The sequence below is a fragment of the Nipponia nippon genome, unplaced genomic scaffold (assembly GCF_047370975.1).
Source record: "Nipponia nippon isolate SJK-2023a ecotype South Korea unplaced genomic scaffold, ASM4737097v1 scaffold_5, whole genome shotgun sequence".
Classification (NCBI taxonomy): Eukaryota; Metazoa; Chordata; class Aves; order Pelecaniformes; family Threskiornithidae; genus Nipponia; species Nipponia nippon.
The window spans coordinates 54,036,499-54,051,028 of NW_028262369.1; the positions used below are offsets into that span (position 1 = coordinate 54,036,499).

General features: G+C 39.1%; 1 protein-coding gene across 4 annotated transcripts in view; it reads left to right on the top strand.

Annotated features, from left to right (window-relative positions):
* HMCN1 (hemicentin 1) overlaps positions 1-14,530 on the top strand; it is a 207,033-nt gene that overhangs the window by 111,695 nt on the left and 80,808 nt on the right. For all 4 annotated transcript variants that reach the window (XM_087733811.1, XM_087733813.1, XM_087733812.1 and 1 more), the window contains 10 exons: positions 1,955-2,233; positions 2,904-3,185; positions 4,262-4,370; positions 4,964-5,133; positions 5,371-5,525; positions 6,318-6,441; positions 7,771-7,872; positions 10,098-10,274; positions 12,570-12,721; positions 13,499-13,622. In XM_087733811.1, coding sequence (XP_087589937.1) covers positions 1,955-2,233; positions 2,904-3,185; positions 4,262-4,370; positions 4,964-5,133; positions 5,371-5,525; positions 6,318-6,441; positions 7,771-7,872; positions 10,098-10,274; positions 12,570-12,721; positions 13,499-13,622 — 1,674 coding nt within the window. The remainder of the gene's footprint in view (positions 1-1,954; positions 2,234-2,903; positions 3,186-4,261; positions 4,371-4,963; positions 5,134-5,370; positions 5,526-6,317; positions 6,442-7,770; positions 7,873-10,097; positions 10,275-12,569; positions 12,722-13,498; positions 13,623-14,530) is intronic.

Sequence of the window (14,530 nt, forward strand, 5' to 3'; positions counted from 1 at the left end):
ACATGGAGAACAGACAATTTCTGTGATTGTTCTAGATAAGGTTAATGTAAATTAGTAGATTATCAGTTGGGAGAAAAGGAGGGGAAAGGTTCATGGAAGAAAGAAGTAGTAGTTTCTGAAGGAAGACTTCAAAGGAGACAAGAGGAAGAGTTTTTCAAGACTTGGAAGACAAAAAAATGTATGAAAGCCCAGTCAGATCTGAAAACTGAGAGAGCACAGTGCTAGCAGAAATTAGGGGGAAACAAGTGCAGAAATCTATAGGTGAGATAACACTCTCTTGCCCAGAGTGTGAAGTGTAGGAATTTGAATGTATGAGCCCTTAAGCTGATGAGTCCTCATTTGCTATGGATTTGATTCTGAAGATTGTGTGTCTTTTCTACTGATGACTGTGAACTTACATTATTTCCCTCATCTGGGACGTTTCTGAAGCATGGAGCAACCACATGCACAGAAATATACCTGTACACCAATCATAGTGAAGTCTTTTTCCATCAGGAACAAAGAAAATGCTGTGAGGACTTGCAGATGATTGTGGCTGTGGTGAGATTAGAGGAATAAAAAACCCTAGATAAACAAAATCCTCACAGATGAGTAGACCTTACTTCAGGTTCTTCAGAAGAGAGAGGTGAATTTGTGATAGTAGAATGGAATGTCTCTTTACTTTTAAATTTCTCATTAATCCTGGCTGGACAAACAGAAGCCCACGGAGTGAGGAACCTAGATGCTAATTCTTGCTAGTTCTTACGTTGTTTTAGCTGTTCAGCACTACTTTTGGCTTTGATATTCTCCCAAAACACCATGTTAAAACCGTTCCCCATCTCTGTGGATGAAAGCATTTGCTGACAGAGAAATGCATTAACCTTTGAACTGGGTGTGTTTCAGCATATTTTATAGGTTCGTATATTTTTGCACACAAATTAATTAGGAAAATATTTCATCATGATTTGATAATCTGTAAGACCTGTCTCATAGGTGTAGATCCATTCATTGACACTTTGCTTTACACTTCTGCAGTGGCATTTTAAATGAACACTATGGAAGTCAGTGGAAGTCTAGGATATACTGAGCATGTTTGGCAGCAGAGGAGTTAATGTGTCTGCCAGATGTGTCTGGTACTTTCAGCAGTCATAAATTTAGTTGTTGCCAATTGCACTGTGTTTTTATTACTTCTACAGAGATTTACAAACTCTTTATATTGGCTGATTTACATGAGAGCTTGTTTGCTAGAAAAATCTGAGTACTGCTGCCTAGCGAGCAAGGGAAATGACTATGGGCCAAAAGTTTCAAAAATAGGAGCATAAACCTAGACTGTTAAGCTCATATTTAGTCTCAAAGTAAGTGACTTCATCTTCAGAAGTTTTGAGTACTGGGCAGTTCCCACTCCAGTTGTAGAGGCTCTTGGATATATTTGGTATTTTAAATAGCAGGTTGCTGTTCCTTGTTGGGAGGATGCATCTTCCAAGGTATACAGGGATTGCTCTTTCCCCCTCAGAGACAGGGAAGAGACAGAGCCATGCCCAAATGCATTGCAGGACACATGGAGGCCCAGCTGTCCTAACTTGGCACATGTTGGAGCCTAGAAGGTAAAATGTTTCCAGGTACCTCTAATGGGGCAGCAATGCTTTGCAGTGCCCCTTGCTGTGGCACTTGTTTCTTAAGTATATGGTGGCCATTTGATGTTAGATTCCATTCGTGTTGTGTTCTCTTCATGCTTTTAACTCTCAGTGTGCCCCAGAGAATTGTACAGGCAATGTATAACTCTGCTGGGGGGAAAAAAAACCAACAAACACAAAAACAAAACAAAAGAAACCAACCAAAAAACGCCAGGAAGGGTTGGAAGTCTGATTAAGCTGAAATCTTTTATTCTTACAGCATTCTAACATTTAATCTATTTAAAATCTACACAGACTTGTATACTGAGGCTTTAATACTGTTGTTTTGTCTTTTGAAATAGTCCCTCCTAGTATTAAAGGAGGGAATATTACCACAGAGGTGTCGGCACTTCTTAACAATCTTATAAATTTGGAATGTGAAACCAAGGGAATCCCTGTTCCTACCATTACATGGTACAAAGATGGACGCCCAATTATTTCCAGCCCCCAAGCTCTCTATGTGGATAGAGGGCAATTCCTGCAGATACCTCGGGCCCAAGTATCAGATTCTGCAAAGTACACTTGCCATGTGACCAATGCTGCTGGAGCTGCTGAAAAAATATATGACGTGGATATCTATGGTAAGCAAGAGTTTATTGAACTTGGTTATTTGCCATGTTACAGGCAGTGTGTTTTGGAAACTTTTATGCCTTCCGAAGGTCAGCAGCTTTTGCAGGCCTGTCAAGGGTGAACAGCAGTCAACTGTGGCATTTAAAGACTGGCCTGTATTAGCAGGACCACATAGAGAGAGCTTTGTGCCCTGTGCTTTATGTGACTTTCAAAAAGCTCTTGACTTCAGGGGCCTTGATACCATGCTTTAGTGAAGTATTGAAGCTATTTCTTCTCCATGTATCCTTTCTCTTTCTTGCATGTTGTCGCGAATGGGCGATTAGTCTAGTCAAGGGGTCAAGCGCATCCGTCACACGTGCATGCTGAACAATAGTTATCTGAAATACCTACTCTGGGTGGGATCTGTAGCGTACTGTTTTAAGACCTTCAGATTTAGTTCTTTCGTCTCAAAGTCCTGCAGAACCTCTATTTTATATAGCTGGTCAATATTGAACTACATCATTTGACTTTTTTGTTTCCTCTTTGTCTTGGCTTGCCCCGGCAGCAAATTCTCACATGAAATTGTGCGTGACATAATGGCATATAGAGCCAAAGTCAGTGGGGAGGAACTAACCCATTTGCTCTTAATACATTTTCTGGCTGCAGAGTTAATCACTTGCAATATATGTTTCCTTTCTACAGTTCCTCCAGTAATTGAGGGCGATGCCGACACAGCCCAGAACAGGCAGGTGGTTGCTGGCAATTCACTGACGTTAGAGTGTGAAGCCGCTGGCAACCCTCCACCTCTCCTTACCTGGTTAAAAGATGGTGTGCCTGTAAAAGCAAGCGCCAACCTCCACATTATATCTGGAGGGAAGAAGCTGGAGATTCTGAACGCCGTTGAGGCTGACCGGGGCCAGTATTTGTGTGTGGCCACAAGCATAGCTGGAGAACAAGAAATCAAATATGAAGTTGAAATCTTAGGTGTGTGAGCAACAGAACTACTGATTTATCAGATTTCCATAAACCTAATAAAGCATGCTTTTATTTTTGTTGGTATCTTTATATGAAAGATCACTTAGTCCAGTTGCATACTTAGTTAAACTTGGGCACTGCACACTTTTTCTGTCCAAGATTATGGGGCACCTTGAAGACTCTTACTTTCAGGTTAGTTCTTGAAGAGTTTTTGTGTATGTGGTAGGTAAATGTTATCCTTATGAACCTTCAAAATTCTTCTAACTTGCCTTTCTAGAAGAAAATGATAGATATGAAAGGAATCCATTAAAAAATATAACTGAGTAGTTGCCTCTGGGGAAAGAACACCCTTCTCTGAATTTGAGCTGTGTGGTGCAAATTTTGAACCTTTCACGAAGAAGGTTTTTTCTTCTTTTTCCATTGAATCCTTTACCACAGTCTGAATCTCAGCAGTCCCTTCTGAATGTCTCTAGGAAAATGAATTATACAAATGTTAATCACATTCTCCTGACATGGAAGGGTTTATTTAAAAACTTTACAGGCTTGATTTTTAGGCTTTGAGCTGCCCTCTTGAAGAACATTGCATACTATTGCATGCAGATGTAGAGCATCCATTCTGCCACTCCAGGTATATCTCAGTGGTCTTGCTAGTCAGTGAAGGAGCGAGGAGGAGCTGTATGGCGGTGCTTCCTCCCCAGCCCAGCCACTCCTGCGAGAGAATGAGACAGGGTGAAAGAGGACCTAGAAGAGGGTCCTCTGCATCTTTGTTTTCTCCTTCTGCTGAGAGAGGGTGCTAAAAGTCCCTGCCACCCATACCCCGTTCACAAGGTTGTTCAGACAGAATCTGGAAAAAAGCAAACCAACCAAGAAACAATAAAAAAGAATGAGAAGAGTAATTTGAAGGCACAAAATATCATTGGGTAGATGTTTCTCTTCAAAAAAGAACAGTATGAACTCCAAATCTGTGCGTGTCCCAAAATGAGATAGATGTCAAGATTTTTTTCTTAACATTACTATTTGAGATAGACTTTTATGACATTTCTAATGCTTAAATGTTTCTGTTGATGGATTTTTCTCTCTTACAGTCCCACCATTTGTGGAAGGTGGGGATGAGCTCTTGGACTCCATTGTGATTCTCCATAGCCCTTTGGAGTTGGATTGTTCAGCGACAGGGACACCCTCACCAACTATTGTGTAAGGGGATTAGTATGACAGTAGAAAAAAAAATCTGCTGGTTGATTAGGTGAGCTTGGAGGTAGTCTTTATAAACTGCCAATGTTATTTAGTGATGGTTAATGTGTGGAGGACAAACTCCTGGCTCCACTGAAGACAGCATCAGGCACACACATGGCAGGATCAGGATTTTGTTTTAAAGTAGTTTGGTACGTTGTGCCAATATGCGTGTCCTGGAAATTAGGATAGATAACAAGAGCTTACAAAACTCTCATTCCCTTACTAATGCAACTGTACACTTTTCATCTGCCACCAGTGGCTGCTTTTGCTTTGGAGATTTCCATCTGTCTCTGGTGGCATCTGCTTTCACTACTGCTTCCCAGCTGTCACCTTTCTGACTTCTTTAGTGCCTGTTCCCCTATGCTCCCATCTCCTGATAAACTGTTTTGGTCTGTGGCACTCAGAAAAGCAGAATAGTACCTGACATTTCCAAACCTTCCTAGAAACGCAAATAGAGTTACAAAGGCATTCTGTTTAGTAGAATCGTGCATATTTTAGGAGTGTTGTTGCTCTTACTTTCATAGAGATCTGAGATTGTACTTTCTTTTTGGTAGGTGGTTGAAAGATGGTCAACCAGTTGAAGAGGGAGCTGGACATAAGATCTTATTAAATGGACAAAAACTTCTCATCTCTCGAGCTCAAGTGTCAGACACTGGCCGCTATAAATGTGTGGCTGCAAATAAGGCAGGAGAACATGAAAGGGAATTTGATGTTACTGTGCATGGTAGGTTACTCAAGGGGGAGGTTGGGGGGTTAGGCGGGGGGAAGCAGCAGACTGCCTTTATTTTAAATTGCGGCAAGAAGGTGCTCAAATTTTCTGTAAATGTTAGTGGGTTGAAAAATTGGAGATGAGAGTAGATGACATAGAAGCAGAGCTGCTCTTACCTGTGGAATATTGCTTCTATATATTTAAATATGTGTTCAAATGATACTTCATTTTTGTTTCTGGTGCTTCTTGCAGTTCCTCCTACCATCAAATCAGCCGGGACTTCCGAGAGAGCTGTTGTGATATACAAGCCTGTGACACTGCAGTGTATAGCCAATGGCATTCCCGGCCCTTCCATAACTTGGTTAAAAGATGGTCAACCAGTAAACACAGCCAGAGGAAATATAAGAGTAAGCACTACTCTTTTATGGGATCCAAACCATGAAAGATAATTAAAATAATTTATACATGTTAGTGCTTCTTTTCCTTTTGCTTCCCTCATGCTGTGATATAAAGATGCTAAAGATAGATCCTGGAGAGCAATGGGCTTTTTACCTGAATAGGACAGTATCTCAGATTGAATAGCAGCATTTAGTAGACTGAATCCCATTAGACGCTTCCATACCAGAAGAGCCCATGACTGTAAATTCAGCATCCAGCTCCTTTCAGTCGTACTTTAACCTTCAAGGTATTGTTGTCTGCCAGTTATGAGGTGGCTCTACCCACTTGTCACTGTGAGACAGTATGTAAATGAGTTTTTCTATAAGTACTGCCACTGCAGCACCTACCTATACATTCCCTTCTCATTGTGAGATTCTGACTTTCAATGAACAGCCCCTCCCAGTGCTTGCATGCTCCAGGGGGTTGAGCACTTGTAATGGCTTTGATTTACTTTAGGCTGGAGCAGTTTTTGACATCTTGCCAGTGGCAGCTTTCTCTGCCTGCAGCCTCCTCTTCACCTTGCTTGCCTGCCCCTGTGCCGTCTAGGTCTCCTCACAGCTGTACAGCTAATAATCCTGATGTCCCAGGAACACTGAAGTCTCTGAACAACCAAGACACCTCTTGCATGAATATTAGCCCCAGGTTAGAAGAAAGATGAGCCTTGGCTGTGTTCAGCGTAAACGTCTGCTTTGCCATTATACTTAGCGGCTCTGCCTGGGATCATTGTGTAAAGTGGTTCCCTGCTCTCTGTTTTGGTACAGCTGGAGTCCTCAGGCCGTATTCTGCAAGTTGTCAAGGCCCTGCTCGAAGATGCTGGCCGATACACTTGTGTGGCAACAAATGCTGCAGGAGAAGCCCAACAGCACGTTCGGCTTCATGTGCATGGTAATGTTTCTGCCTCTAATCAGAAGCTAAACATGGCTATTTTAAGGCAGCTTTTTTACATCTGTATTCCCTTCCCTTTTAAACTCTCTGGCTTTTTTGGTGTCTCTGCACATCCAACTTTCAGTTTTCTTTCTTTGTCTCACTCCATTAGTAAGGTCAGGGCAAAAGCTGTCTTTCTTGGGGTTTAGCCTTTCTCGTGTGGTACCGAGGGCCACAGAAATGAATGCCTTTCCAGTTAACTCTTCTGTTCAGAGGAGTTCTGTTCAGAGGAAGAAACAAAACACATTGCCACTAACCCACTGCTCAGAAGGGTACTCTGTGTTTGTGAATCAAGATATGATGTCTCACTGTTGGCATTATTAATTTGATCCAAGTCTTCTGGGGATAACGGCATTCTCCGTGACCTTGCAATGGGGAAATTTTGCAGGAATGACTTTTCTGAGAAAGAAACATTCTCTTATGAGGGGATTTTTCAGACTGTTTAAAAATAATTTTATTTTGCAGCTAAAAAACAGTATAAAAGGAATTAGAGAAACTTGAGAAGCTGTTGTTTGCATGTGAATTTAATAAATGCTGTCACCACGATTTACATATATTTGCCTCAGAAGTGGTCACAAAGTATTGTGCATTCTTGTTGTGACCCAATCTTCAAAGGATACAGGAGGTGAGGGAATGGACTGTGGCAAAATGCTCATGATGGAGTATGATTATGTTGACTTTCATTGTCAAACCAAATTTCCAGTAACTGGAAAACACTAAACTGAAATGAAGAGAGATTACAGTATCTCCATAGATGAGACTTAGAGAGAGAAACCACACTCATTTTATACTGTGATAACTGCATCATAGTTAATTTTAGTGTCAGTCCCATGCTCACAAATACCTCTTTTGTTCTCAGTCTTCATGTTCAAAGTGTCATTATATAGACTTTAGTGAGGTAAAGAGTCTTGCTTTGTTAAAGCCGTGTACAACATTCAGTTTAATGCTACCAGTTCAAGTGAGATGAGCTTGCCATGTTAGAATTACTGTGTTATGTTGTGCACCCATTTCCTACAAGTCCATTTTAAGTGCCATTTTTCCTGAAAAAAAAAAAAAAGTAATAAAAATAATGTTTTATTCCTATTAACACTAATGAGGTTATATAATTAGAGAGTATTCTTGTTTCAAAGACGAACTTTCTTGAGAAATTCCTCGGTCATCCAGCACTTAGTTGAAGCTTGTGCAATTCATTGCCCAAAGTTTCTCAGAGGGCAGATTACTTTGTGATTGGATGTTCTGCTAGCTGAGTGGCTGAATTAATGAAAACCTGATGCCTTTGTCTTTTCCCAGAACCACCCAGTCTGGTAGATGCAGGGAAAATGTTAAATGAAACAGTGGTGGTGAATAATCCAATCCATCTTGAATGCAGAGCGTCTGGGAACCCTCTGCCAGGTATGCACATGCACCTTTGAGAACATGAAGCAGATCTGATTAAAAGTTTTCATTTTTATGTGTCTTTTGAAAATAATGGATGTTCTGAATGTGAAATTAATTCTGTGATTTTTAAACTAGCTAGAAACTATTAAACACTATGCATAATGGGAAACGTCAATATATCAACTGATGTGGAGTAAGTATTGAGGAATTCGGTAATCCCCACCATTTTTAATTAAATGAATGAAAAACGCAAGGGAGTAGATTATCTTTGTGTGTACAGTGATGCCTTGCCCATAGAGAAGACTACTGTTAGACTTCTGCTAAATCAGATTTAAACACATCCACTCTTTTCCCCTGTCAGGTCAATATTTTATAGTGTAGGGCAGACTTAAAACAATACCTTGTGTATTGAGTGTGCCTGCCAAATGTGGCCACATCTAGGACCTTATCTAAAGTCTACTGAAATTAATAGGAGACGCTTTGTTTGGTCTGGGCCCTTTGCCTGTGAGAATGAGTAGATTTTCTGTGTGTGTACAGTGCTTTCTATGGCTTACCCTGATGATAAATTACACTAATGAAATTGTGGGTTCTCCTTATAATCTAAGGTTTGAAAACTAGACTGTGTATATCTGTTTGTGTTTTATTTTCCTCACATTTTGTGGAATTCTTTTTTTTTTTCTTTTTTAAGGCAAGTTTCCCATAGAAATCATAGACATTTACCCAAGTGAGTGCCAAAGGAGTTTGGCTCCTGTTAAGACTGATGGATCTTTTGAATTGTTTCTGAACTGAAAAAAATCTAAAGCAGTCTGGATTTTAGTTACTTCATTGCTGGGATTCTTTCAGTGCTAGGATTTTTGGATTAAGTCTTTTTTTACACTTAATCTTTTTTTGTTCTTGTTGTTGAGATATGCAGATAAAAATTTATTTCCTTATTTTTTCCAATGTGTGTTTTTTGTTCCTACCTTCTTCTGATGGGCTATAAAAATACCATGTTAATATGAGAATAATTTTCTGTATTAATTATTGTACAGCAAAACTTGAGGAATATCTAGTATAGCGATTTATTCTTGTGCTGATGATAGTCCCATTTTCAGAAGGAAGGTGTTACTAAATTTCAGGTGAGCGTCCAGGTTCACCTTCTCTACCTTTTTAAAGAATTAATTCTCAGCAACGTGTTATTTTCTAGAATAATTTATACCTGTATAAAACAAAATTTGAAATTATTGGGAGTATATGTAAAATGTTATGAAAACATAAGGATTTTTATATCCATTTTGCACTCTCTTTTTCTCATCAAATTGCCAACTATTTTAGGGCAAACAAAATGCTGGAGTTCATATAATTTATACAATGAAACCAGTTTTTTCACCTCTTCTATGTATGATGTGATGCTACATGCTAATGTCAAGATCTGACTTCAGCTAAAAAAAGTTATAGCACAACATCACACTGAAAAAGAAGCTTACCTGCAGCCTTGTTCATCAGTCAGGCCAGATTACTTCTTGAATGTGTGTCTTTCACAGAACACTTATGTGCTACAGAAAATCATTCAGTAAGTAGCAGTTTCATCTAACTGAATAGTGAAGTGATGCCAGTAAAACATTAGTTACATATTCTGCTGATGGAGGGTGCCATCTTTTGGCTAAGATGCAAAAAAGTCCTCAGATTTTGTTGATGAAGTTCCTATAAAAATTTTCCTTTGGAGTAATACCAATACAAATTCTGGGCTTTATTTTCAGTTTTTCGGCCTGCCGGTTGAACTTTGATTTGGTTGCTTGCATTTTGATTCTAGTAAACTTTTCCAGGTGGTTCAGTTTAACGTAGCAATACTTCAGGGTAAAAGGTGAAAAAATAATATATATCATATTACTGCATATTTTTAAACAGCTGCTGTCGGCCTTGGTATGAGATGAGTAAATCCTCTGTAAGTATGCTTTGTGTAATAATTTTTAACTTCCGAACATTTTTTTTTTCATAAATACATGGTGCGCATGGACGATAGTGTCAAGTTTGCTATTGAATTATCTAGGCATAATCAGTTTTTTGCACAAATGTTACAGATTTCCTCATTTTCTAGGTACTTTTTATTGTTATTAGTTATGATTAATATTGATGTTGATTTGTAAATGTTGGTGTTATGTATCTTAAAACTTAGATGGAAAGTTTGGAGGCTGTTTGGTCCCTTTGTTTGTAATGGAGGTATTTTTGGCAACTTTTCCATCTTTCCTTTCATTATGCAGCTATCACCTGGTACAAAGACAATCATCTGCTTACCAGTGCTGCAAGTGCCACTTTTCTGAACAGAGGGCAGGTTCTGCAGATTGAAGGTGCTCAGATCTCTGACACTGGCATTTACAAGTGCATGGCTGTCAACATAGTGGGCACAGCTGAGTTGTTTTACAGTCTTCAGGTTCATGGTAAGTATTACAAAACTTATGAAAAAACACCTACATGCACTTTTCAAGTTTCAAGTCTGCTTAGCAGACTCACTATTACTCATGACACCATGGTACTGGAAGACATACAGCAGGGGTCAGAGGGAAGAAAATTCACTCTTCTGTTTTTCAGCGACATTAGAGTACATGTTTTGAATTAGGAAAATGTGGTAAGAGAAGTCAATTCTAGGAAGAATGAGCAGAGATACCAGATTTGTGGAAGGGGTATTTGTTATCACTTCAGCAATTTGGAGGGCCTTGTAATTGCTGGGTTTTGCTGTAGATGACTTCGAAGCTCACAGTGGATAAAGAAAGGACACAGATCAAATGCTCTTTCATAATCCAAGAGTTTTAAAGAAAAATGTACTGTGTCTGATAAGATGAAGTGGAAGTGTGGGCGTTTGTAGACACGAGACACCTGATCGAAAGCCAAATTGGCGCTTTTCCACTGATTTCAGTGGCTTTTGGATGGGGCCGAAATCCAAATTCTTATCTTTGATACATGCATATGCATGTAGCTGATTTTCTGTAGGAGTCTTCCATGCAAAACTGTGGCCCAAATTTGATACAGTGTCCCCAGCTGAGATGCACACAGAGTATGTAGTTCCTATTAACATTAATTAACAAATAATGAGTTGGGCAGTACATTTCCATGGAATTAATGACCATCGTGGGAAAACCTGATGGCTCAAGACGTGGTCAAAGGCAATTAACCCCACCCAGTGATTAATTCCCAGGAAATATTTAGAGCCAAGGTCATTATTCTGGTTAAACCGAAAAATGAAAACTAACTCCTAAGTATTTGCATGAGTTTTCATGGATGACAGAATTTCAGTGGATATGTCTGGAGTTTTCTAGGGAACTATTACTTTCTGATTTAGACACATAAAATTGTTTCCCCTTACAGAACAGAATATATGCAGTTGCAGCCAGAACTAATTGCATCAAAGGAAGCTGAAACACCTAATGCATTAACCTACTTAATTTAGTTTGTGTCGTGCTGGGCTTACAATTGAGCGCTTTTTGAATTTACCATGAACAAGTTTATCATCCAGTTTACTGGTTGTATTCAACAACTTATGTTGTTATAGTGTTGTAGATGCAGTAGCTATGGTAGAAGTTATCAGATCATTTTTGCATTAAAAACAATGCTTGATACTGTAGGCTTAACATGAAATGAAACTAGGCAGGCATACTGAAGGAAGCAGGTTGAATTCCAGTTTAGTATATTCATATGATGTCATTGTATTAATTTTTTCCACTTCTTTTTCACCACTGTAACTTTTGCAGGCATTTGAGAAAAATGGATGCTGTTGTAGTGAAATAGGGGAATTGTGTGCATGTGTGTGTGGGAAAAAGATTATAAAGTCACACTTGCTTTTTTCCTGCCATTTCTGCTATTACTGGAATTTATCTAAGAGTAGGTAGTTGAGCTACAGGCTGTTGGAGGTTGCTGAATTTATTAAGAAATCTTATTTTCAGTACAGAATTTTATAATTTTTTTTTTTTCCTCACATAGGGTATGTATGAGTAGATCACACCATTCTCATCACTTTCTAGGAGTGACTTCAAGTATTAAGTTTTGTACTGATACTGACTGTAAAGCTTTATTACTAAGTCGTTAGTAGTAGGAGCAAATAAAATTGTTTTGGTTCTCCTGATAAATGAAACATCTCCATTTTTTAATACTTCTTGTCTCCCTTTTTAACATAGCTCTACAAAATTTGCTAGACTGTATACCTATAGTAAGTGTTTTGAGATGTTCCATTAAGATGTTTTTTGTCATCAGACAGGCAGATGTTATACAGTCTAATCTGGTAAATGTTCACATATGCTCTGCAAGGCCGATTTATTACTCTGTGTACATATTTGCTTTATGCAGTTTATATGGTAAACTTCTTTCTTTAATCCCCACCACTCTTAATGCCTTTCACAAGGTCTAAATGGAATATTATAACAGTTTGAGGGAATATTTTCTGGATTTATGTTATGGTTCCTGGGTTTTGCAGCTGTCCTCTGGGCTGTGGGCCCAGTCCTGCTTACCTTGCTCACAGTAGTTTTACTGAAGTTATCTGACTGCTTATGTAAGTAAAGAGCAGGATTTGGCATAGAGCAAACAAATGACAAGAGCTCAGTAGGAGTAACATGAGAAATCATTCCAACAATGTGGTGCCTTGCAGAAAGAGAAATAATGTCCAAAAGTAAGCATCCCATTTAATTTAACTGTGATTAATACTCTTACGTAGCTGTTTCAGCTTTGTTGTCTTTTCTTTTCAGTCCCACCATCAATCTCTGGCAGCAGTGACATGATGACAGTCGTGGTTAATAATCCAGTGCGACTGGAGTGTGAAGCAAGAGGTATCCCTGTGCCTATTCTGACATGGCTAAAAGATGGTAGCCCTGTTTCCAGCTTTAGCGATGGACTCCAGGTACTGGGTTCAAATCCTGCTATCTGTGCTGTTTCGTTGTGGTAGGAGACCTCAAAACTGGTACAGTTTAATGGAACTGTATAAGCTAAAAATTTTGCAATGAGAGCATAGGGCCTTTTGCTCTAGGTTACTGGTGCAAGTTCAGCTCCAGTAGTTACTGTGTGAAGTAGAAGATATGGATATATTGAAATAAGGTGGTCCTTTCAACTGATTTCATACTGAGTAAGAGTTTGCATCAGCAAATTTTTCACTTACTGACAAGAAGAGGAAACTGGACCATATTCCTGTGCTGAAGAGATCTGTAGAGCTCAAGGTCGTGTAATATCTCATTACATAAAATAGTAATTCATTTAAAAAAAAAAAGACCCCTTATGTAAGGAGATATTTCAGAGTTAAAAGGGAGAGGGCATGGTTGCTTTATGAAAGTTCATTTTATGATCTGAAAGGAAGGAGGGGAAATTTGTATACTATGAGGACAACTTGGGGCACAGACAAAAGGTGTGACAGAATATTTGAAACTGGTAAGAGTGAGGAATGTCCAGATCCTGCAAAGATGTGCGAGTGCCAGGAGTTCCCTACGGACTTGCATGAAGTTAGACTTCATGCTTTTGCAGGTCTCGATTGAAAGAGAAGTGCAGGGAAGAGTGTAGGGAACAGAGACAGGGTGGAAAGCAGTGGCAAAACAAGTATTTCATTTTTAAATGAAACCTAATAGTTCTCTCTGCTTGTGTTTCACATGGAGACATGTATTCTCAATGTGTCATCTTTGTATTCCAGGTTCTGTCTGGGGGCCGAGTCTTGGCATTGACTAGTGCTCAGATCAGTGACACAGGAAAATATACTTGTGTTGCAGTGAATGCTGCAGGCGAAAGCCAGAGAGATGTTGATCTCAGAGTTTATGGTGAGATTTTCTGACAAATTCCTCCTTTTTTTTTGGTCATGAAAACTGTTCATGGAGCTTTAATTAAACACACTGTGGCTCAGACCTTTAGCAACATTGAAGAAAAATTGTTCCAACCCCTAGTGAAAGGCAAAGTGATGAGGTGTGTGTCTATGTAAGTAAAAATGTACATATACGCACACATACGTACACATGTATTAAAGTATGTATGTTCCTCTGTGAAATCCTTGAAGAAATGTAGCTGCAACAGTGAATTTATAAGTTTAATACATAAAGGCTCATTTATAAATGATAGGACAAAATATGTGTTTTTCTTTGTGTAAAAAAACATGTAGATCCCATGGGTAAAAGATATTACCGGGGCCGGAGCTCAGTTGTCTTTATTGAACCAGAATGAGTCAATGTGAGTTTGCCATACAGCTCTCCAGTTTCTGTTCCATTTTCAAGACCTTACTATGCCTGCTTAAAAGGTGGTGATTTTTTTAGTGCTAACAATGACACTGTATTGAGTCCAACCAGTCAACTTTGTCTCTTTCAAGAAGCCGGGAACGTATCTTTAGCTTTTATACTTTGTCAGTTTTCCAAATTATGTCAATAAGTTAATTCTTAAGTCTTTTTGACTGAGCTCATGTGAATTCATCCTTCCTTCTGATTTCTTGTAACTTTTATGAGCTTTGTCCTGACTTCTTGTGACTTGTATAAGATGCCTTTTCACACTGCTTTCATAGTGATCATTGGTGACGTACTGATATCGAAGAGCATGACATACTGCCAGGAGGAGTGCCAGGCGTTTGACTGTAGCAAGTTTTAAGTTTCCCAGGACAGCTCAGTGGTTCTGTACACCAGTGAAATGAGGATGAACAATGATCTGCCATTTGTTTTAGAAATCTTATGGTACCAGATGTGGA